At 31.0% G+C, this 25,081-nt stretch overlaps 1 protein-coding gene across 2 annotated transcripts in view; it reads left to right on the top strand.

Annotated features, from left to right (window-relative positions):
• SK (small conductance calcium-activated potassium channel) overlaps nucleotides 1-12,142 on the top strand; it is a 190,640-nt gene extending 178,498 nt beyond the window's left edge. For both annotated transcript variants that reach the window (XM_035876700.2, XM_085658712.1), the window contains 6 exons: nucleotides 2,010-2,431; nucleotides 6,921-7,056; nucleotides 9,258-9,368; nucleotides 10,220-10,347; nucleotides 10,470-10,539; nucleotides 10,831-12,142. In XM_035876700.2, coding sequence (XP_035732593.1) covers nucleotides 2,010-2,431; nucleotides 6,921-7,056; nucleotides 9,258-9,368; nucleotides 10,220-10,347; nucleotides 10,470-10,539; nucleotides 10,831-11,574 — 1,611 coding nt within the window. In that variant the 3' untranslated portion in view covers nucleotides 11,575-12,142. The remainder of the gene's footprint in view (nucleotides 1-2,009; nucleotides 2,432-6,920; nucleotides 7,057-9,257; nucleotides 9,369-10,219; nucleotides 10,348-10,469; nucleotides 10,540-10,830) is intronic.
• The last annotated feature ends 12,939 nt before the right edge of the window (nucleotides 12,143-25,081 follow it).

The raw sequence follows: 25,081 nt of genomic DNA, 5'->3' as shown, positions 1-25,081 counted from the left end.
TCCTCGCCATATTTCTTTACTTCTTTCTTCCTTTTACGCTATCGTTCTTTTCTTTTCAGCCGTACTCACCAAAATTTCTTGGGAAAAATGTCTGAAAAGAATAAAAGCAAAAGCAAAAATAACGTGAACGAAAAGAGAGAAAGAGAGAGAGAGAGAGAGAGAGAGAGAGAGTCAGACAGAGATAGACAGAGTGACAGAAAGTAAGAATGCGCCTATGTATGAATGTGTCTATGTGTATGAATATGTGTACGTGTATAAATATTAGAACTTATCTATGCTTGCCATGCAACTTGACAAAGAATGGGTAACATCCACGGTTTATTATGATAATCATATGTAAAGGATGAGAAAGCGTACATCTTTCAAAAATCATGAAAAGCAGTTTTTAATGTGTTGTAGTCTGTTGAAAATGGTTTTGATAGATGAACAAACCATATCGCAAAAAAAAAAAAAAAAAAAAAAATAAAGAACATTTCAAAAGCATCGTCGTTAAGATGGAATTGATTTTTTTATTTCTTTTTTATTTTTTTCTTTTTATGGAGATACGTGATTTTATTATCAGTACTGAGAGAGAGAGAGAGAGAGAGAGAGAGAGAGAGAGAGAGAGAGAGAGAGAGAGAGAGAGAGGGAAAGAGAGAAAGAGAGAGATATGTTATATGAAATAATTAAAAGCATATGCGTTACGAATATCTCTATGAATGTAAATTATAAACACAAACTTACACACACACACATATACTTATATTTATTAACGAAAAATGTCTAACAGGATTATTATAAATATTTAATGATATTTTTGAAAAAAATATATAATATATATAATATAATATATAAATATATAAATAATAGATCAAGTGGGATATTATTAGAAAGATTTTCTAATTCTCTTTACGATATTGTTATCTTTCTTTTTTCCATTTTCCTTTTTTTTTTTTTTTTTTTTTTTTTTTTAATTTTGAGTCAATAATTTCCGAGAAAATCTTTCAGAAGTTTCAAGTTGAAAATAATTTTTCATTATATATATATATATCTCGAGGGAGGAAGAAATATCGAAGTAAACGTTGGAAATCCGAACTTACGTCGTTTTACTTACTTCCCTCGATTCCTTCATTGCTCGACGTAAGGAAAGACAGATGTGCCGAGTTGGCAAGAGAATCGTCACGCTAGCCGTGATGCGGCATTTTCTGCGGACAAATATCGACGACCAAACACGGATATATATTAAATCGCACGAGCATGAACACGAGCACGAACATGGCTTCTTCTTATCTTTTCTTTTTTTTTTTTTTTTTTCTTCTCAAGTAAGAGAATCTTTCGTAGGCGTTACGTAGTAATGGATGGATATGCATCTATGCACATACATATATGCGATGTATCATTTACTCGATCATATATAAACAATAATCGAAAAAATATTTATCAATATAAATAATATAAATGGACAAAAAATTGTTTGTAATTTTATGACAGAAAATTTATACATATTGTTTTGTAACATGAAAATAATCGAATGCTTACTTATTCGAATGCTGTTTACACATTCCATTGAGAACATTGGGATATCTTTTAACGTTTGTAAAAAATTTAATCTATGTATGTCTATAGGAAATATATTAAAAATTAATGGAATCATAAATGGAACATAAACTGTTTGTATCTTATATTTGATATATATATATATATATATATATATATATATATATATATATATATAAAGAAGTAGCAGAAGAAGAGTCGAACTGTTATATAATCTAAAAGATGACAAGTATTTTGTACTAGTTTTATGTTCGATCGGAATATGAATTTATTTAACGTTCGAGTGACGTTCTGCTATGTTTCGTGATAGACCGTACAGACAGAATACATACATACATACATAGATAGATAGATAGATAGATAGATAGATAGATAGAAAGTAAATCGATCAAATCGTATATAATATCGCTGATATGTCCGATCTCGCGTAATACTTGTTCTCTCTCGTTCTATTTGTTTCATGTTACCGGCAGTTGTTCATGATCGATAACTGCGCGGACGATTGGAGGATCGCTATGACCTGGCAGCGGATCTCCCAAATTTCGGTTGAATTGCTGATATGCGCGATCCATCCGATACCCGGGGAATATTATTTCCTATGGACGACCAAGTTGGCGAACAAGGGTGGTGACATTGGCTCCAAATGGGTGCCATACGATGTCACCCTCTCGCTACCGATGTTCCTTAGACTCTACCTCATCTGCCGGGTGATGTTGCTACATTCGAAGCTCTTCACCGATGCATCCTCGCGCAGCATAGGAGCATTGAATCGCATTAACTTCAACACACGTTTCGTCTTGAAAACCCTGATGACTATATGCCCGGGTACGGTGCTATTGGTCTTCATGGTCTCTTTATGGATCATTGCCTCATGGACGTTGCGACAGTGCGAAAGGTAAATTATTTCTTTTTCTTTTTTCTGTTCTTTTTTTTTTTTTTTTTCTTTTTTTTTATATATATATATATTTCCTTTCCCTTTGTTTTTTCTTTTCTATGGATTTATATTGATTATCGTTATCGAGAAACATGGTGTATTTAATTATACTTATTTTAAATTATACTGGTTATAAGTACATATATATATATATATATATATATATATATATATGTATATATATGTATCTATGTCTATACGATTATGTTAGTATTATATAGAGTCATATAGACTTATATGGTTATACTAACTAGAGAGTTATATTGTAGAGTATATAACTATATATTAGAGTATAATTCTAGTATATTAGTCTAGTATGTATAGTACGGCAATATAATTATACCAACTACGTACCTATATACGTTACGTACTTTATATATGTTTTATGTTATATTGAATAGATTTGAAAATAAGTGCCATTTATTTTATAAATTTTTTTTCTTTTCTTTTCTTTCTTTTTCTTCTTTTTTTTTTTTTGTTTTTTTTTTTGTAAGAAATTTCTTAATTATGACAACTTATTTCATTATGAATCAACTCGATACACAAATCATTATTTATTATCTTTAGTTTTGTTTCTAGTTTATTTTTTTCTTTTTTTTTTTTTTTCAGAATTTTCTTAAAAACCCTATTCGCGAAGATTAGAAGAACGATTAAGGTGTCACAGTTTTGACACCTTAAAATTTTGATATTCAAACTCGTCGAATATATCGAGTGGAAAAATTTTTGTATTTTTTTTTTTTTCTTTTTTTTTTTTTTTTGCGTTACGGTATTTCAAAGAAAAGATTAAGAATCGTTTCGTCATCGTACGTGATATCTAATTATTATAGACGCAAGTTCATCTTTCATATTATATATTTAATTCAAAAAAAAGAAAAAAAGAAAAAAAGAAAAAAGAAAATAGTATCGCTGGATTCGTCTTTTGCTTTAGTCAATAGCCGATGAAGATGGGAATTAAATCTCAAATTTCGACATTGTTCCATTATAATGATCGCTCGGTGTCGAGAATGAATCTCTCTCTCTCTCTCTCTCTCTCTCTCTCTCTTTCGCTTTCTTTCTCTCTTTCTTTCTCTATCTCTCAATTGCAATCGGCGTAATTAAATTCTTACGTAAATGGCATAGTCAAGGAAGAAAAAGAAATAATCGATTTTATACAGAGAGGGTGCCGACTGGAATGGATTATCCTACTACAATCGATGATGTCATGAGTCATAAAGAAAATAAATTAAAAATGACGCAACTCTTTGTCCAGTTATCTTTGTATTTTTATTTATTTATTTATTTATTTCTTTTTGTTTTTTTTTTGTTTTTTTTTTCTTTTTGTTTTTTTCCTCCCTTTATATTTCTCTTAATATTATCTTTACTCCCATAACAGAATGATCGTTGATAATAAGGATAGAACTTATTTGATTTAGCTTTTTACGAGAATAAATTATTTCCATATCATTTGTTTCAAGATCTTTCGAATCACCCCGTATAACTCGTAAACTCTACTCGCGTGGATAAGCAAAAATATTTTCTCCTTTTCTACTTCTTTTAAGTGACGTCTTCCATTGACTCGAGAAAACCTTCCGGATTCTTCCTTTCTCTCTCTCTCTCTCTCTCTCTATCACTCGTTTTGTTCTTATATTTCCCTCATTTTCCCTCTCTCTTTTACCTTTCCTCCTTTATTCCCTTTCTTCTTCCTCTTCTTACTTCACATTTCTTTTTCCTTCCTTTTTTCTCATTGCCCTATTTAATGGACGAACTTCTTCCGCCTTTTTTTCATTCGTTTTCTGTTTTTCTTTTTTTCTTTTTTTTTTCTCTTTTTTTTTTTTCTTTTCTTTTATTGCCGCCTTAACTGAAATATTTATCACGTTTGGAATATTTAATAGTTCGTACGAAACTGTTTGTAAGAACTTCCCGTTAAATCCTCAAGACGATCAGCAAGTATAACAAAATTCATCGCACATATACTTATTGGTGTATATATATATATATATATATATATATATATATATAAGGTGTATATATATACATAAGGTATATATATACATAAGGTGTATAGATATATATATATTTCTATAGGTATCCATTAAAATTCGGTACATCGCTCTTCAACCCAATTCGGTATTCACCCTTATGAAATCAGCAAACCAACGACTCGTAATACTCTAGACACGTCCCTGACCGATACGCCATTTTTCTTTTATTCGAACCAAGGATACGAATTTCCTTTGAACATAAATTCTTCTCCTTCATTAATATTCTTCGTTTTGCTGCTCTTTATCTTACTCTCTCTCTCTCTCTCTCTCTCTCTCTCTCTCTCTCTCTCTCTCTCTCTCTCTCTCTCTCTCTGTCTCTCTTTCTTTCTCTTTGTCAAAGATGAAAAGCTAATCCTATCGGTTTTAATCCTAATTGAATTTTTTAAAGTTCATCTTTTTCTAAGAATTTATAGATATTCATAATCCAAAGTCACAAAAGAATTACCAATTATACATTATACTTTATGTTTTTTTTTGTATTTATCTCTTATATCCATAATCATTTTGACGAAAATCCAAATCCGATAGAATTCATACGGAACGTACGTTGCATTGAGATATTTAATGAAATCAATCTCGTATGAAATCGATAATCTCGTTGTATTGGTTTCCATATTTGACCAATCAAAAGGTCATTCGATTATCAGAATTAAATAGGAATTTCCTTTGGATTCAATTGATATTAATTTTCTTTGATAAATAAAACGTTTATATTTTAATCGAATAAAAGAGAATACGTTTGATACCCTTAGCTTTGATTTCCTTTTTTTCTTTCCTTTCTTCTTCATTTAATTCGATTTTATCTTTTGGTACATATGTACCTATATATATATCTATGTATATAACGTGAAGGTATCTATTAAAATCTGCTAATAAACTTTAATGGTCGATTGGTATGCCAACGCATACGGAAGACCGGAATAGAAAGGTTCCTCTTTCCTTCTTCGTTTTTCGATATCCAAGGATCCCCTTGAGAATTGCTCTCTTGTAAAACGGGAAGCTGAACGCGAATGTATATCTACAAAAGTTTCCTTTGTTCCTTTTCATGAAACTTTGGGAGAACGTGTCTCTTGAGAACTTTAGCTTTCTTCGTTATTTCCTTTTCTAGGAAAATGTGCGCGCTTGTCGTTGATCGTATTTTCCTAAGGACTATGATCCCTTTCAATGATTTTATTTATTCCTTAAGTTTAACCAAAAAAAAAAAAAAAAAAAAAAAAAAAAAAAAAAAAAAACCCTCCCAAAAAAAACCCCAAGAAAAAGAGATAAGGAAAAGTAAAAGAAAAAAAGAAAAAAATGACGAATTCGAACATTCGATAATTCACTTTTTTTTTTTTTTTTTGTTTATATATTTATATATATCTGTTATAATTAACAAATAATTGCGAGCCAAGGTTTGTTCTCGTACGAAATTAACTAATGAATTCTATATAACAATTAAATACCTTTTATATCATTTCTCATGATTTTACGTATGGTAACGAGGTCAAATTTTTATGACGATACGTTAATGAGAAAATTTTTTTCTAAAATTCTTCGTTTTATCATATTTTTTTTTTTTTTGCAGTGGATTAAATGAAATAAAATGAAAATTTGATTGTACGAATAACGAACCTTACGAGATTTGTTAATACCTCAAAGAGAGAGATTCTTGAAATGTTTTACTTATTTTATAAACATAAAATTGAAATTTTTCCAGGTAGTAAGGGTTTTTCATAATGTATACAATAAATCATATTAACATTCTACTGTGATAGCGATTCCTATCAACCCTTGGCCCATCAGACCGACGATGCACGACATATTTCGATTCTACGAATCTCGAGTGAAATCGAATTCGCATATTCTAATCCGAGAATCGTGTTAGACATGTAAATCGTAGTAGAAGGGTAAGGGCTCGACGACTCCGTAGGAAAGCGGATAAGCTCTAACCGATACGATCGATAAGAGTTTTCTTCGCTTTGTGTATGGGTGTGTGTATGTGTATTTCTCTGAACTAACATCAACATTTGAAAGATGTGATACGAGGGCAAAAAAAAAAAAAAGTACGAAATGAAGGAAAATGAAAAAAGCAAAAATGGAAAATATGTCTCAGTGAAAAATCAAAAAAAAAAAAAAAAAAAAAAAAAGAAAAAAAAGGGGGAATAAAAAAAAGAAAAAATGAAAAATATATTTCAAAGGAATAAAAAAAAAAAAGAATAAAAAGAAAAACTAAAAAAAAAGAAAGAAAAAAAAAGAAAAAAGGAAGAAAGAAAGATGAAAAAGAACAGATCAAATTATGATGATTTCAAATAAGATAAAAATGTGATAAGAGTGATTGACATTTATTAAGGAAAAAAAAATATATATATATATATCTCTATTTAATAAATTTATATCTATTGAATTTTGAGAATGATATCGTTATTATATTTCTATGTTTGTCGATTCAGATTCCACGATGAGGAACATGCGAATCTTCTCAACGCCATGTGGTTGATTGCCATCACGTTTCTCAGCGTTGGTTTCGGTGACATCGTACCGAACACGTACTGCGGTCGAGGAATAGCGGTTTCCACCGGAATGATGGTAAGATTTTGTTGAAACTTCGATTGACTATACTTGTATGATCTTATATGTTATCATTCTAAGATGAGTTCCTAGTTAATATCATAGCGCGTTACCTTTGAATTTGTATTACGGAAGAGAAACGTGCCAATCCAGTTTAATGGTTACGATACGTTCAACTTAACTATTATGAATTTTAACAAACAACTATAATACAGATACATACATATGTATGAAAGCAATCTGAGGGGGTGAAGCCATTGTGTTGTTACACAGGCTCCAACTTAATCAAGCTCTGATTTTTAACCTTGGAAGTTATGCATAAATTATTATAATCTCATTGTTCGAGATGGCCTGATGCTCGTTTGGTTAGAACGATATAATACACGTGTAAAGTGGTTTGTTAAAATTTGCATAAAAAAAAAAAAAAAAAAAAATAAAGTACAACTTTAAAAAAAAAAAAGAAAAAAAACAGAAAAAGAAGATATAAATAAAACGGACGCAGATAAAATTATCGTTCGTTTGAAAGAGACTTGAAATAAATATTTTTTCATTCCTTTTATATTACATATATATATATATATATATATATTTTTTTTGCTATCTCCATGTAGAAAAAGGCTTTACAGAATCAGAAATTCGTATGTTCGAACGTTGAAAGGATGACAAATAATCAATGATATTGTGAAATTTCGGAAGACGCCACTTCCCTCGTATAATCGTCAAAGTAAATAAACAGCTTGGCAACGACATGATTGATTGATGCATGCCAGGTGGGGGGGGGGGAGGGGGGAGCAAGTGAATTTTCGTATCCAAGTCGTTTACCATGATCCATTTGATATCTCTCTCTCTCTCGCGCGCGCGCGCTTTCTCACGCGATATCTAATAGGCTCAGACGACGATATCGAGAATTCCATTTTATCGTTCATTAATCTTCATCACGATGCACACTATCGATACGCTGTGTCAAGGAAATGAAATAAAGAAATAAAGAAAAAAAAAACAAAAAATACTTATATATGTATATATGCACCTGTATATGGCACTAATTAATTCATCAAATATTATTTAATTATTCAATTATTCAAACAATATTAACATCAGTAATTTTTCTTCTTTCGTTGATAATTATTTTAAAATGAATTCGAACGATGATTAGAGATTAATTGAAAGTAAATCTACGAAATAGTTCGTCAATGGTATACATGATGTATACACACACACACACACACACACACACGTACACACGTATATACATATAAGATGATTCAACGATTTATAATGTATCCTCCAATAAAATGATTAAACGACGTTAATCTATAGAAAGATGATAAATTTTTTAATTCACCGTAATCGTTTTATTTATTCGAAACTATTCGTAAATCATTGATAAAGTAATTCGTCGATACGTTGTAAATGATAAATAGATTTAATCGGGGAAAAAGCACTATAACTTTCGGTATTATAGGTTATATATCGACGGGACGATTTTCTGCACGGAAATGCCATTCTAGATGTTCTTAGATATATCGAAGTAAAAGAGAATTTTACGATAGTAACAGCAGTGCCGTTGAAGTAGAATCAGGAAAGATATTTTGAAGAGGGAAACAGCCGGGCTATAACGAACTGTACTCATACCGAGTCTAATCTTCTAAACAAGTGAGAAAGAGAGAAAGAGAGAGAGAGAGAGAGAGAATGAGAGAATGCACCGGTTACTTATCGTTATTGTTGCGCCATGCTCCAACTGCTAATTCACTGGCACAAATTTGAAGGCAACACCGCGAGAAGCATTAACCAATTTAGCTAGAAACAGCTACACGTTTCGCGAAGCAAATTTAGCATTAAGTTCAGCTCGATGAGCACGTATATAGTATAGATATAATAATAAGTACATAAGTCCACTTTTCAATCGTTCCTCATCATCCCTTAATGCCACTTATCGTCTTATTGATAATAAATTCGATTTATCAAGGTAATAAATTTCAATATTCCCTTACGTATGCATTAAAGAAAAGGGCAAAGAATAAAATAATTTAGTATTATCGATTCAATGATAATCGTACGATACGTTTTCCTTTGGTTTGCTTTAAAATTTATAAACTTCTCTTCTCTCTTTATCTTGAAATTTTTAAGATATATTCGCCATTTGTTTTTTTCTTTCTTAACCCGAACGAAAGTAGAAATCTTAAGGGGGAAACCCATTTTTATTGTTTTTTTTTCAGGGAGCAGGTTGTACGGCTTTGCTCGTCGCTGTTGTTTCCAGAAAACTGGAACTTACAAGGGCGGAGAAGCACGTTCACAACTTCATGATGGACACGCAGCTAACGAAAAGGGTAAGAGCTCGTTTACTGGTTACTACGTTGGAATATGAAAGCAGATATTTCGTAGTTGCTAAAGTACAGAAAAATGTTCCATTATGGATGAAAGAAAAGAAAAGAAAAGAAAAGAAAAGGAAAGAAAAGAAAAAAAAAGAAAATAAAAGAAAAGAAAAGGAAAAAAAGAAGAAGAAGAAGAAGAAGAAAAAGAAGTAGAAGTAGAAGAAGAAGAAGAAAAGAAAAGTGTTGTAAAACTTAAAATACTAGGTAAACTTTTTTTTTTATTAAAATTCTTAACCAAAAGATCCTGTATTATCAAGTTTCGCAACTTGACGACGAGGATCGAAAATATATCTATATATTATCATGAGGAAGATAACGAATGATTATCGGAAATTCCGTAATTAGTTAATAGCTTCATTGTTTGCTAAAACAACGGAACTAATTTTAAGCCGGGCTTGTTTAATTTTCGATCAGAATGTAAGCATATTATCGATCGGTGGAAGTGGGTTGGACATTGGGTCGTTGAAAGTCGTTCGTTAAGATCGTTCGAACGTCCGCAATGTACGGCATTTTTCTCGGCTCTACAATCTGGATCGAAGCTCTTTAGCCGACTACCACTGAAATAATCATTAGCCTTTGATATTTATAAATATCAAGGAGTGATTTGATATAGTTAAAGCTATGTATGTGCGATATTTTATCGACGAACCAACGCTAAATCTATATAGGTAACTCTACTGCAATCACTTTGGAATTTTTTTTTTTACGATGTAATGAAAATTCATTTAACACTAATATCCTCATTTCTTTCCTAATATATTCAAATTGATAGATAATTAATTGAAATTATTAATTTACGATTTCAGTTAAAAAATGCCGCAGCAAATGTGTTACGAGAAACGTGGTTGATCTATAAGCATACACGCCTAGTGAAACGCGTCAATCCTGGCCGTGTTCGAACGCATCAACGAAAGTTTCTACTGGCAATATACGCGTAAGTTGATTTGTAAGTTAGAATATCGGTGTACCCAGATGTACGGCCGTCTTGTTCGCGTTGAAACGACGTAAGCGTTCAACCGGACATATGGAGTATTTAAAGTAAACTTCTCTTTGCAGACTGAGAAAAGTGAAAATGGATCAACGAAAGCTAATGGACAATGCCAATACGATAACGGACATGGCCAAGGTAGTAAAGGAATAAAAATGCATCATCGTTCATCGATCATGGTTAAGAGCGAAACTGAAATTGTTTATGAGTGTTCTAATAATAAATGTATTATATATATAAATTATAATACATTCATATAAGTTTCGCCTTCGCCACGATCGAAATAGAGGAATGAATTATTTAATAAAATCATAATAATTAATGCTCATTGGAACGATATATTTATTGTATTGATGAGAATTCATGAATTGGGATTTGTGTGCGGTGTGTTTTTTTATTGTTATTCTTGTTATCGGTGGAAACGAATAGACGCAGAACACGGTCTACGAGATAGTCTCGGATATGAGCACGCGACAGGACGGGCTAGAGGAGCGGCTTGTTAGCCTGGAGGATCGGTTGGTTGGTCTTGAAGAGAAATTGAGCACGTTGCAGAGCCAATTGGAGATGCTACCGGAGGAGCTGACGCGGTGCCTAGCGCAACATGCCGAGCGTATGGAGCAGAGACGCAACTTCCTGCACCCGGACACGGCGGTTGCGATGGCGTCTTCCGGCGGTGCCGGTGGTGGCGTCTCCGCCGGTAACAGCCTCGGCTTGGGCATGTCCCATGGCGTTTTGGCTGGCGGCAACGCCTCCGGTCATCATCCCTTGGCAAATTTAGCGAACTCGCCGTCCCTCCTGCCACATTCAAGGAGCGTACCCAGCGGACCGAGTGCACCAAGCACCATGTCTCTTCATCCTTGGCCGGTGAGTCCGGTCCTACCACCTGTGTCTAGTCGTACGCCTCATCTCGTCCCGGAGACTGGTCGACATCATGGCCACTCTACCGTCGTCGCTACGATCCCGAGCAGCAGCACGCTGACGGCGGCAGCAACGGCGACAGCCGCAGCGGCAGCGGCGGCGGCGGCAGCGGCAGCGGCGGCGGCAGCGGCGACGACAACGACGATGACGACGATGATGACCACAACCTCGCAATCGACCACCAGGTTAACCTCCCAAGCCGGCATGGGTGGACTCGGCAATAGCCAAGGCTCGGACACATCCGCGCACAGCTGAGTTTCGTCTCTGCAGCCGCAGCATTCTTACTAAACGGGGATCCTTCGAGAATATCTCCCTCTCTCTTTTTCTCTCACTCACTCTCTCTTTCTCTCTCTCTCTCTCTCTCTCTCTCTTTCTCTCTTTCTCTTTCTCTTTCTCTCCCTCCTTTTATCCTTGATTCTCTCAAATTCTCTCATTTCCTTATAACAAATGGACGATCTCATTGTCTTATTCCTTGAGAGAAAAAAATCTCGATGAAAACATCCTCCTTCATGACGGGTCCAATCCTTTTACCGATTGACGTTGCCTATTCGCCTAAATAATGCAAAGGACGGAAGTGTTTCTATCGATTAATCGATCGATCGATCGATCGATCGACCTTACGAGAGACGAGAGAGGAGTCGTGCGGTTATCGCCTAAGCGCGAACCGATAAAGAGAACGGGAGGAAACTCGAGGCCGGTTTCTCTTCCAATCTGCTGCTGCTGCTGCTGCTGCTGCTGCGTGCTGCTACTCTGCCCAACTTGCGTGCCTGAAAACTTTTTTTCTTATCGATATAAATATATATTCGACACAGCACGGAAATGCTCCACCTTATATATATATATATATATATATATATATATATATATATATATATATTATATATATATAAATATATCTCTCTAATACCTCGAGTCGCGTATGCGCGGACGGGCACGATATTGCGTGTTTTATTAGCTCGAATTGGATTGTGCAAAGTGTTGCGTTGAGGAATACAATGTTTCCTTTCGAGTTCGACTCGCGCTGGCTCGAGCAACTAAGAAATTTGTACGCATTCGTATTACCTTTCTATCTTCTAAAGTATTGAAATATATAATATTTTTCTTGAAATTTTATAGTCCTTTAAACGACGATAATTAAGCCTACGTTCAATGAAAATACATATATAACTATACCAGCTGATGCGCAAGTTTATTAGAAGGAAGAAAAAAAAAAACAATGAAAAAAAGAAAAAAAGAAGAAAAAAAAAGGAAAAAAAAAAAAAGAATAGAGAGAGACAATTGTACGCATAATAAGAATATAATAAAAGTAACCGATTCTTTTTCTTTTTCTCTTTTTTTTTTTTCACTTATTACTATTTAAAAAAAAAAAAATGGAGAAAAAAAAATGAAAAAAAAAAATAAATAAATAAATAGATTGATATATAATTATTCATATATTTACTGATATAATTAAACAACGTTTTAGGAATCGCGTAGTAAACTGCATAGCGAAGAGGGGTAAAACGGTGAATATATACATATGTAGTTAGCGCATTAACTGGCCAATACGAATGTGTGAAATTGACGTGATCGATATTATTGGAATCGTTCGTGAAAAGGTTGGAAAAAGGGGAGAGCATTTTGACGGGCCTCCGTCGTTCGTTTCTTTGAAGTTTAAAGAAGAGAAGAAAAAAAAAAGAGAGAGAAAGAGAGAGAGGAAAGGTAAAACACATTCTCTCCTTTTCATATTCCATTCGAAAAGGAGAGAATGTGTTTTACCTTACGTGCGAACGATTCGACGAGCCATTTCGAGTTACTCGAAGGGATTCCTGAGATCGGAGACGAATCAAAATACTGTGAGAGAAAATATTTCTATTTCTCTAGTTCAATACTCGATAAGTTTATTTCGTTTGAAGAAAAAATTCAAATTCAACTTTATGCTTTTGAGATTGGTTACGATAGTACATATATATATACATACACACGCGCACACACACACACACACACATTTATATATATATATTTGCCGATTAACTATTTCTCTCTCTTTTTCCCTTTTTATCATTCTCTCTCTCTCTCTCTCTCTCTCTCTCTTTCTCTCTCTCTCTCTTTCTCTCTCTCTCTCTCTCTCTCTCTCATTCTCTCTCTTTTTCTTTTTCTCTAAGCGTATTTCGTTTAAACAAAAACGATAGTGAAAAAAAAAAGAAAAAAAAGAGAAAAAATTTCTTTGATCGTACAGTATTTTTACACGGCTCCGAAGTGCTCTGGAATAAAAAGAAAATGAACGCAAAGTGATCTTATCCGCTTTAACGTCCGTAGGATTACGAAGCATATTAATATTGTTAGCGTATACATACATTACATGTTGTACATGGCGCACGGGTAAAAAAGATAGAGAAATGATTTAAAAAAAAAGAAAAAAAAAAAGAAAAAAAAAAAAAGAAAAAAAAAAAAGAAGAGAAGAAAAAGAAAGAAAAGCGAAAGTAAAAGCGAAAGGGAAGAAAAGACGGAGTAATGCAAAAAAGAAAAAAAAAGAAGGAAAAGAACAGAAAAGAAAAGAAAAGAAAGAAAATAATAATAATAATAATAATAATAATAATGGTCACGTTTCTAATCGAGGAGGAAGGAAGAAGAAATTTTTTACAAGAGGTAGAGCGGTCGAGGGAGGCGGACGGGGGTAGGGGGGTGCAAGGGTTGAGGGGGGGTACAAGGAGGGGGGGACAGGATATTGATCAATCGATTGATTAATTTTATTAATGGAAGAAAAAAAGAAAACAAATTACACATACAAGAAAAAAAAAAAATAAACAAGGAAGTGTAAGAAAAAGAAAACAAACGTATCGGTCAGAGTTATAAAACATGAAGTTATTTTGCCAAGGACATTTATGTTTCAACGTGTATCAATATAATGCGTGTGTTGGGTGAGATAGATTGGAAGGGTGAAAGGAAGTTGATGTGTTCGGTTTATAAGGGTTATGGGATGGTGGAGAGAGAAAAAAAAGAAAAAAGGAGGGATATACATAAAGGAGAAACAAAAAAAAAAAAAAAAGAAAACATAAACGAAGTCAGAAACAACATAGAGAAATAATATAATAAAATGGGCGGGTGGGAGGTGGCGAGGGGTGAGACGTGAGGAGGGGAGGGGGTGGAGAGTAGGGGAAGGATGGGGAAACGGAGAAAATGGGAAAAGTGTAGGAAAAGAAGCGTGAAAGAAAAGTCGTGAGAAAGGAGGAGGGGAGTCTACGTTCGTTGTTTTCTTCGAAAGGAAGTAAAAGGAAAAAGGAGGAAAAGGAAAGGAAAAGAGAAGGGAATAGGAGGAAAGTAAAAAAGGAAAAGAAAGAAAGAAAGAAAGAAAAGAAAACAAGAAGAAAAGAAACAGGTGATTTATTCCGAAGATAAATCGGAGACCCGTCGGCGGACCGACTTTAACGTTCGTTGTTGCATCGAGCGTGTTCACCGCCTAAAAAGAGAGAAACGCGTGCAGTGTGTTAGCCAAGACTTTCTGCGAGCGCAATTGGAGATCCACAATGAAAGCGCAATCTTTCACGAGGGCGAGACGATCGCGTCAACCGCTAAGATAAATGATAGTAAGGGGATTTCGTGGGGAATGGGTTGAAGGAAAATAAATAAATAGAACAGTAAGATAGGGAAAGATAAGGAAAGAAAAGAAAAGATGAGAGAAGAAGGAGAAAAAAACAAAAAGAAAAAAAGAAAAAAAAAAAAAAAAAGAAACAAAGCGGAAAGGAACGGGGCTGTCTCGCCCTCGTGCTAATCGTCCGTTCGTTATCGCGAGACGAAAGTTTGGGACCTGGTTTGTCTTGTCCGACGAATTCATTTTCATTTTCGAAAGCGCAGTTTCGCGGCTGTTTCGAAACGCGAAACGGGACCAAAAAAAAGACACACGTTTGTCACGATGTTCTCATACTGTATCCTCCTCCTCCTCTATCTCTTTCTTTCTCATTTTATCTCCTGTCTTTATGTATCTGTTTCCTTTTTTCTTTTATTTTTTGTTTCGTTTTGTTTTTCGTTATCTTTCCTTTTTTTCCTTTCTTTTATCTTCTATCGTGTACGTAATTCTCTCTCTCTCTCTATCTCTATCTCTATCTCTCTATCTCTCTACGTTTTTCGATAGTTCGTTTTTAAATATCCTTTTGCCTTTATCTTCTATTTCTCTGTATTTCTTTTCCTCTCTCTCTCTCTCTCTCTCTCTTTTCGTCTGTCTGATTCCATCTTTCATCTGTCTGTCTGTCTGTCTCTCTCTCTCTCTCTCTCTCTCTCTCTCTCTCTCTCTCTCTCTCTCTCTCTCTCTCTCCCCCTCTTTCTTTCACTCTTTCTTTCTCTCTTTCTTTCCGCGACTCAACGCGCTGGACACGACAACTCCACGATATTTTTATATAGATTTCTTAAAAGTGCATTATAGTGCCAGGAAGACCACGCTGAGTTAAATCAATAAATAAATAAATAAATAATTAAAAGCATTAAAAAAAAAAAATAACAAAAAAAAAACAAACAAACAAAAAAGAAAAAGAAGGAGAAGAAGAAGAAGAAGAAGAAGAAGAAGATGAAGAAGAAGATGATGATGAAAATGTAACAATCTCAATATTGGAACATTAGACGATAGACACCGATTCTATATAATATTCTATAATGTATAAATACACGATAATAGATGATAATGACCAGAAAGTTGAATGGTCTGGCGCATAATCGTTACGTCTTCGAAAAAGATTTTTTTAGGTTTGTAATATTGTAATGATAATGAGATATGGGAAATAATGTTTGTGTATTAGAAATAATATCTAATTATTTGGAGTATTAGAAAAACGATTGATTTAAAAAGAAAATTTTTATCGATCTAAGAAAAAGAGAGAGAGAGAGAGAGAGAGAGATAGAGAGAGAAAGAGAAAAATGTTCGATGGTACGAAACTTTGTCAAAAAAAGTATCGCGAAAAAATATTAGACGATAGCATTGTGAAGCGATTAAACGATATTAGAATCTCAAACGAAGATGAATTGAACACAAATCGATCGAAATTTGTGATATTTAGCGATTATTCGCCATACCGTAAACTGGTTGAAAGTTTAGCCACGACCACTTAGAGAGATTTAGAAACGAATCTGAACGCGTTAGTAATCGTTAGCAGGAGTATCTGCCAGAGTCAGTTTAGATCGTTTATTTAGGATATACATAATACATGTATATGTATATTTTCGCGAGACGAGAAGAGAACCTCTAGAGCGAAATATCAAGCGAGATAAAGTAAAAAGTTCAGGAGAGAGAGAGAGAGAGAGACAAAAAAGAAAAAAAAAAGGAAGCAAAAAAAAACCGGGAGAAAATTATTTGGAAAAGAGAAAAGAAGAAAATGAACAAGCAAAAAGAAAAAAAAATAAAAAAAAAAATAAAACAATGAAATGAATAAATAAAATATCCGTATCGACGCGCGATCCAAGTACTCGCGTTATATTCCACTTACGGCCTTCAAATTTCAAACGAATTTCAAATACCATACCTAAATAAATAAAGCGTTTTCTCAGTCGCGTTATTATACGACGATACGAAACGATCGAAACGAAAAATTAAAAGGACTATGATGAAAGATATATATGAGAAGAAAAGAAAAAGTGAAGATGATAAATTGATACGCCATTCAAGATGAACGTTCAACAACGACGAGAATGATACGAGATAAAAATAAAGACTTGGAAAATGTTTAAGAAATAAAAAGAGGATAATACTTTATCGTAGAATAGACCGAGAAAACCGATTTAGAAATGACTTTATAAAGGACTTAGAAACGCACGTTGTTCCATCTTTCCTCTATTTTCCTTTTCTAAATCCACCTATCTATCCACCTATTCACCCACCCTCTCCCCCTCTCTTCCTCCCTATTACTCCACTCATCGCATCGATATCATTCTCCAACTTGAAGATATATAATTTCTTCTTCTGCTGTTATCAAATCGATCGAATCGATTTTATCATCAAATCTCGGAAAGCGACAATTTAGAAATTGGTATAATAAATGATGCCCTAATCATTGTCGTTAGAGTTAACACGATAAAGGAAGATATTATCGCCCGTATTAAATTTAGAAAAAGAAAAAGAAAAGAAAAAAAAAGAAAAACTCATTTTTCAAACGAGGGCGAGAAAGTTGTCCCTAGCGTAAATTTCTATACAAGCGCATTATGGTTATATTATTGTGTACTTAATAATTTATTATTATTGTTATTGTTGTTATTGTTATTATCATCATTATTATTCATTAATAATACGATTAACTTAAGATACTACTTATTAAAAAATTATAGCGGGTAGAAGAATTTAAACGGTCTTAAAGCGGAACAAGAAATAGAGAGGAAAATTTAACAAAAATAAAGAAAATGAATAAATAAATAAATAAAATGATATGAAGAAGAGGCAAAAGGGAAGGCGGGAAAAAGAATTCAAGATAAAGAAAGCAAATAATATACGACATTTCCTCTATGAAAGATCTTTACCAGAAATAATATATTTATTATCTAGTCGGCTCTGTCGCCATCTTACTATTACGTAAAATGACCAAGAGATTAACTAAATGACGTGTGTATATATATACATATATATATATATATATATATATAAACTAATTATCTCTAATAGTGTGATGATCTAGTCGACCACGAGTTAATAAGGAGACTTTTTTTTAAGCAACTCTCTATATACTTCTAATATATACATTTATATATATATATATATATATATATATATATATATAAATATGCATATATATATATATATATATATATAAATATGCATATATATATATATATATATAAATATGCATATATACATATATGTATATATATATGTATATATATGTATATATACATACATATATATTATATCTATCTATTCGGAAGGATACGGACATGCCAAAACGCAAAGCAACTAAGTACTACTTATGTGTACTTATTTACATAAACTTTATGTATAGTCGGTGAAGATCATCATGGTCATTTAAAAACACGACGGGACGTCGTTTCACGTCGGCTCTATAACGAGGCATGGCTTATCTCGTTGGTTCCATGCGATTTATAAATTTCATAGATCTTTTATTTTTACGGAATAAGTTTGTAAGTTTATAAATGATATACGCGAGATATCATGTATGTATGTATGTATGTATTGTATGTACGTACGTGTATATACAATGGAATCATAGAAATTTGTTGAAAATATTTATTTATTTTTTTTTTTTTTTTTTTTTTTTTACATTGAATTAGTTTCATTAGTTTCCGTTTGTTTTCTTGTTCTTTGTTTTATTTCTTTTTTCTTCTTTTTTTTTTCTTTCTTTCTTTTTCTTTTCTTTTTTTTTTTTTTTAGGCCGGACGAAGTACTTCGAATGTTTGAGTGAATATAAAAAAAGAAAAAACAAACAAATTATCAGTAATGTATGAAGCATGCGAAGAATTAGAAACAATAGAAATCAAAAAGAAAATGACCTTCTGTTTGGTTGTAACAACATGATAGTACATGAGACAAATATATTCATCTATTTATTATTTTTTTCTTTTTTAAATATAAATGATACATACCCGATTAGAAAAAAAACAAGCAACAAAAAAAACAAAATTTGGCAAATACTTACTTCCTATTCGTAGTTGATGCTACAATAGAGAATCAAAATTTGTTCTTCAATATTATCAAGAATTTCCTTGTTTGCTTTAGAGAAAAAAAGAGAAAAAGAAAGAAAGAAAAAAAAAAAAAGAAAAAAAAGAAAAAAAAAGATATAGAGATGATATTCATTTTTCAAAAATTGTCTCCGATGCAAAATTTTTCTGACTGACCGTACACATACCAACGCGCACGAATAGATTTATAATTTTTGTAATACTTTTATACGTGCCCCTATACATACACATAGGACGCAAAAAAAAAAAAAGAAAAATACACACGTAAGTTTGGTTGATACTTTTTACACTTCATCTCCGTTCGAACGATAAAAAGCGCAATAGGATAGCGAAAACGATAGAGAATACAATTGATATACGGGAACGGTCACTCGCTATATATATATATATATATATATATATATATATATATATATATATATTCTCTCCTATTAAAGAATTAATTAATTAATTAATTAATTAATTAACTCGAAAGCCAATTTTAGTGATATCCATCGTCCATCCATGAAGAAATATATTTTCGTTTCTTCTGATCGTACGCGAAAAAGGACGCTTCGGATAAAAATGCACGTTCTTCTGAATGAGCTCACTTGAAAAGAAGATATGAAAAAAAAAAAAATGAATAAAAATAAAAAACAAAGAGAAAATAGATAAAGTTAAAGAAAAAATAAAAAAATAAAAAAAAAAAAAAATAAAAAAGGTTTCTCTTCCGAGGTCAACGAGCGTCGAAAGACTAAGCATACCTACAATACATATTCATATATACAATAATTATATAATTAAAATATAAATATAACGATAGCTATGCAATTTTATCTTACCCGATGATTATAATATTATTGAAAAAAAAAAAAAAAAAAAAAAAAAGAAAAAAAGAAAAAAAGGAAGAAAACTGGAAAAAAAAGAAAAAAAAATAGAGAAAAAAGAAAGAAAAAAGGAACCACAAAAAGTATTTATATTAAAAGATCTGTACTAATAAAGCTAGTACTCGATACTTTCTTACGAATGGAGGATCTAGAACGTGGCACAAATTAGAGTTGAAAAATCTCAGCGTACATAATACATTTTTATTATTATTATTATTATTATTATTATTATTATTATTATTGTTGTTGTTGTTATTATTTATTGTCCTGGTATACAAATCTCTCAAAAATTATTAATGAAAATAATTATAATGATAATAATAATAATAATAATAATAATAATAATAATAATAATAATAATAATAATAATAATAATAATAGTAATAATAATAATAATAATAATAATAATAATAATAATAATAATAATAATAATAGTAAAACAATAAAACGGTTTTGATACTATGAAACACCGAATGATATAATCTTTTATTATTGCGATACTCGTCGAGGATATTTTTTTAATTCTTCGCGCCGAAGCGATGAACTAGATATTTATTTATCCAATATGAGAGTTAGTCGGTTTATGTGTGTTGGAGAAAATAACCGCAATATAAAGAAAACTTCCCCACTAAAATATTCCCTTTTTGTCGGATGAAGTACTTATAAGTATTATTCGATATCATCGTGTGAATTAATTTTAAATGGTTTTTATCATATAATTAAAGAAGTAAAAAAATTTTTAAGTTTAATTAAAATTTAATTTTTGATACAATAAAAAGTTTGTATTGTTAATTAATATCGGATGAGAATGATTTATATATACTTTAGTAATTTCTCATTAAACGCACTTTTGAATGATTTAGAATTGGTATATATATATATATATATACCAATTAAAGAGAAAAAAAGCGAAGTAATTGAAATGTAAATGAACGAAAGATGGTATTTCGTCCGATCCTAATAAAATACTGCGTCTTCTTTTACGACCAAATAGCACGATTGAATGAATAAAATTGATTAGAATTGATTAGAATTGATTAGGCAAAGCAAGCGTGCGTAAGTTTTTTTTTTGTCTAGATCACTGTTCAGAACAAAAAAAAAATAAGAAAAAAAGAAAGGAAAATAGAGAAAAAAAAAGTAAAAATAATAAGAAGAAGAAGAAGAAGAAGAATGTTTCGAATAGCCGTAAACATATCGTTCCTCTCTCCTCTTTTAAATCTTTTCACGTATATCCTTTCACCATTTTTTCGTTCAGTCATATATTATCAACAATCATAACGAACGATTAAATCCTTAGTTAATAAAAATCCGCTGATATTAAATAGAATAGAAAAAAAAAAAAAGAAAAAAGAAAGAAAGAAATTTTTAACAGAGAAAATTCTTAACTATATGCTTTTACTATTGTCACACGCATTATCGTTATATCAGTGTTAAAATGTAATTATTATTATTAGTATTAATTAATTATACGAAAGAGATCGTGTGATTATCAACGAGAGCTCGGGCAAAGGAAAGATTAAAAGGAAAAAAAAAGAAAAAAAAAAAAAGAGAGAAAAAAAGAAAAGAAAAAAGACAAAACAAAGATGAGAAGAAAAGAGAAAGAAAGAAAGAAAGAAAAAACAATTCGCTTCGAGGATTTTTAGACGAGAAGAGAATAAAACAAAACAAAAAAAAGAAGGGATAAAGGTAAAAAGAAAGGAGAAGAGGAAATTAAACAAAAAAAAAACAAAAAAAACAAAAAAGAAAATTTCGTAAGAACGTAAGTACAAGATACTGCCTGTCGATTCAGAACCATTGAGAAAGCACCATTTCCTCTTTGAAAATTTTTCTTTTATTGAGAGTCAAGTCATGCAACGTACTCCTATTCACATGCATACATATACATATAAAAAAGTGAAGAACGAAAATCCAAAAAAAGAAGAAACAAAAAAAAAAGAAACAGAATTATACGCAGCAGATATACCACGTAGATCGGAAATAGAAGAGTTTCGAAACGTAATTTATATAATTTCGCGTAGTCGTTTATAAGGATAGAAACGTGTTTGTAGAATTAAAAAAGAAAATTAGAAAGAGGAATAAAAAAGGAAATTAAAGAGAAAGATAAATAATTGACGAACAAATGCGACGTATCCACGTATACAATAACAACGATTGGAAATGGAAGTTCGTCGTTAATGAAAACTGATAAGAAATGGATTAATAATAATAATAATAATAATAATAATAATAATAATAATAATAATAATAATAATAATAATAATAATTAATAATTTATATATAATATATAATATATTAATATAAATAGTAATAATAATATTATTATTATTATTATTATTATTAATATTACATATTATTAATATTATTATTATTGTTATTAATATAAAATGTAAAGGAAAATCTTAAAGAAGAACGTGAAAGAAGGAAAAAAGAAAAAATAGAGAAAAAAAAAGAGAATAAAAAGCAGGAAAAAAGAAGGAACAGAAATTTGCAAAAATGAAATATAATAGGCGTGTAAACTCTTAAATTTATAATTTAGAGCAGCGAACGATTTTGTTATCTCGAACACTTCTATCTTAAAGAAAGGAAAAGATAATAAAAAGGAAAAAAAAAAAAAAGAAAAAAGGAAAAAAGAGAAAGAAAGAGAAAGAGAAAAAAGAAAATACAATTAGATACTCCATTTCTATCGCATTGATCCAGTGATTTTCATTTTTGCGTGGGAGTAATGCAACTTTCGCGACAACAACAACAACAACAACAACAACAACAATAATAACAACAACATTTGAACGATGTCACATTGTCTTTGATATATACACATAATAATCCGTTACTGCTGTCGCAAATCTTTTTGCAGCCAAAATAAAATAAAGTAAAATAAAATGAAATAAAATAAAATAAAATAAAATAAAATAAAATAAAATAAGATAATACGAGATAAAAGAAGAGAAAGGAAAAGAGAAATTAAGGAAAACAAGAAAAAAAAAACAAAAATAATATTAATATTAATAATATATATAAAAAAAAAAAAAAAAAAATAATAATAATAATAAACGTTCGAAAAAATAAATATCCGACGTACTTTTCTACGTCGATTAAGTTCTTTTCTTAAAATGTCTTGAACACTTTCTTTCCTTAGAGACTCGTCTCGATCTAGAGATTCTTTCAAGAACGTTCTAACTGACGTTATGAAAGCAGAAAAAGAAAAAAAGGAAGAAAAAAAAACAACACACACGCACACATACACGTACACGTACACGCATACATACAGCACAGGATAAAAAGGAAAGACAAGAAAAAAATAAATAAGAAAAAAAAAAAAAAAGAAAGAAAAAAATAAACAAATAAATAAACAAAGAAAAGACACGAGAAAGACAATTTCTTTCACTTTTGAAAGATCTTCATTATTCTTCTCCGCGATTTTAACGAGCAGGAACGATATTCGGTATTTTAAACTCTTTTTTCAATGTCTCGTGTTGGATGAAAGATTCTTTTATTGTTAAGAAAAGTTTAAAGAGAAAACAAAAACAAAATAAAAGAAAACTTACTACAGGGTGTCTTTAAAGTCTTGCGGATGCTGCGTTGTGACGCCATAGTGGACGATGCTGTCGTGTTCTACGTTAAGACCGTATTGTATGTTGTTCCATAAACGATTATTGTAATTTTCCAATTGCGTCCAGATTGACGTTTGGCAAATGATATTAATTCTATTTAAAGAAATCTATAAGTTCGATTATTATTCTATATTATATAATCTAGTTTCTCTCTTTCTCTCTCTCTCTCTCTCTCTCTCTCTTTCTCTCTCTCTCTTTCTCTTCAAAAAGAAAAAAAAGACAAACTATTATATCCACGAACGATAACGCTCGTCTCATATAGATGGTATTATTTGTTAGAGGATGATTTGTTTAAAAAAAAAAAAAAAAAAAACAAAAAGAGAACAAAATATATATATATATATATATATATATATATATATATGTGCGTGTGTGTGTGTGTGTGTGTATAAGAAAGTTTACAAAAACAAAAGTTTCAGATCAGTCGTCGAAGTCGTGCTTTTTTGGCCACAGTTTCGCGCCAATCCGTTTAATGAACTCGTGAGGGACTTTATGTAACTTTGTTTTTCTATTACTATTTCTACTACGTTTGTTTTGTTTTATTTGTTTGTTTTTGTTTCTTCTTTTTCTTTCTTTTAATTCTTTTTTTCTTTTATATATATATATATATATATATATATGTAAAAAAAATACATTGGCTATATATATATGTACATACATATATATATATATATATATATACATAAATAATGAATGATTAATCTTATACCGTAATGTAAAGGAGAATACGCGAGAAGCGCTATCAGTTTAATGTAAACAAACAATTCCCACGCAACGAATCTTGAAAGTAGTCAATATTTAACCAATTCCGAACATACCGTAGTGATTAGAGGAGAAAATAATAATAATAATAATAATAATAATAATAATAATAATAATAATTAATAATAATAATAATTAATAATAATAATTAATAATATAAAATAATATAATATAATATAATATAAAAAAGAGTAATGCCAATATCGTTAAATTTTTAACTGAAAATGTTCAGAATGGTAAAAATCTTCCATTAGATTGAAAAAATCATTATGGAGCATTGAATATGATAGTTAAAATTGAAACATACGAGATGACGATTATGCGAAAAGCGTGTATATATATATATGACATATTAAAATTAGCTATGAGAGAAATGTAGCAGATATTTTTAAAGAAATACAAATATGTTGGAGAAAAAAAAAACGTTGGGAGACTGTGAATCGTTTAAGTAATGGCACTAAGCGATCTCAATGATCTATAAATAGGATTAATAGCAAAGATATAATAGTTCGATGATCATACATGGTACATGTCTCGAATTAATAATTAATTAATATTGAGTCTCATTTATATATATATATATATATATATATATATATGTATATGTATATATATATATATATACATATAAATACATAAGGAAAAGAATGTGTGTGAGTACACGATTAAACAGTGTCTATGAACCAACCAACGCATTTTCATGCCAAGAACAAATAAATTTGCAAGTCGGAAGAAGACGTGATATATCTCTTTCTTTATTCCTTCGATCATTATCATTATCATTATCATCATCATCATCATCATCATCATTATCATTATCAACATCATCATCACCATCACCATCATGATCATTATCATCATCATCATCATCGT

Source organism: Vespa mandarinia, chromosome 8 (assembly GCF_050613455.1).
Source record: "Vespa mandarinia isolate Hongniang chromosome 8, ASM5061345v1, whole genome shotgun sequence".
Classification (NCBI taxonomy): Eukaryota; Metazoa; Arthropoda; class Insecta; order Hymenoptera; family Vespidae; genus Vespa; species Vespa mandarinia.
Note: the sequence above shows the minus strand (reverse complement) of the source record. Positions and strands in the feature narration are given on the sequence as shown.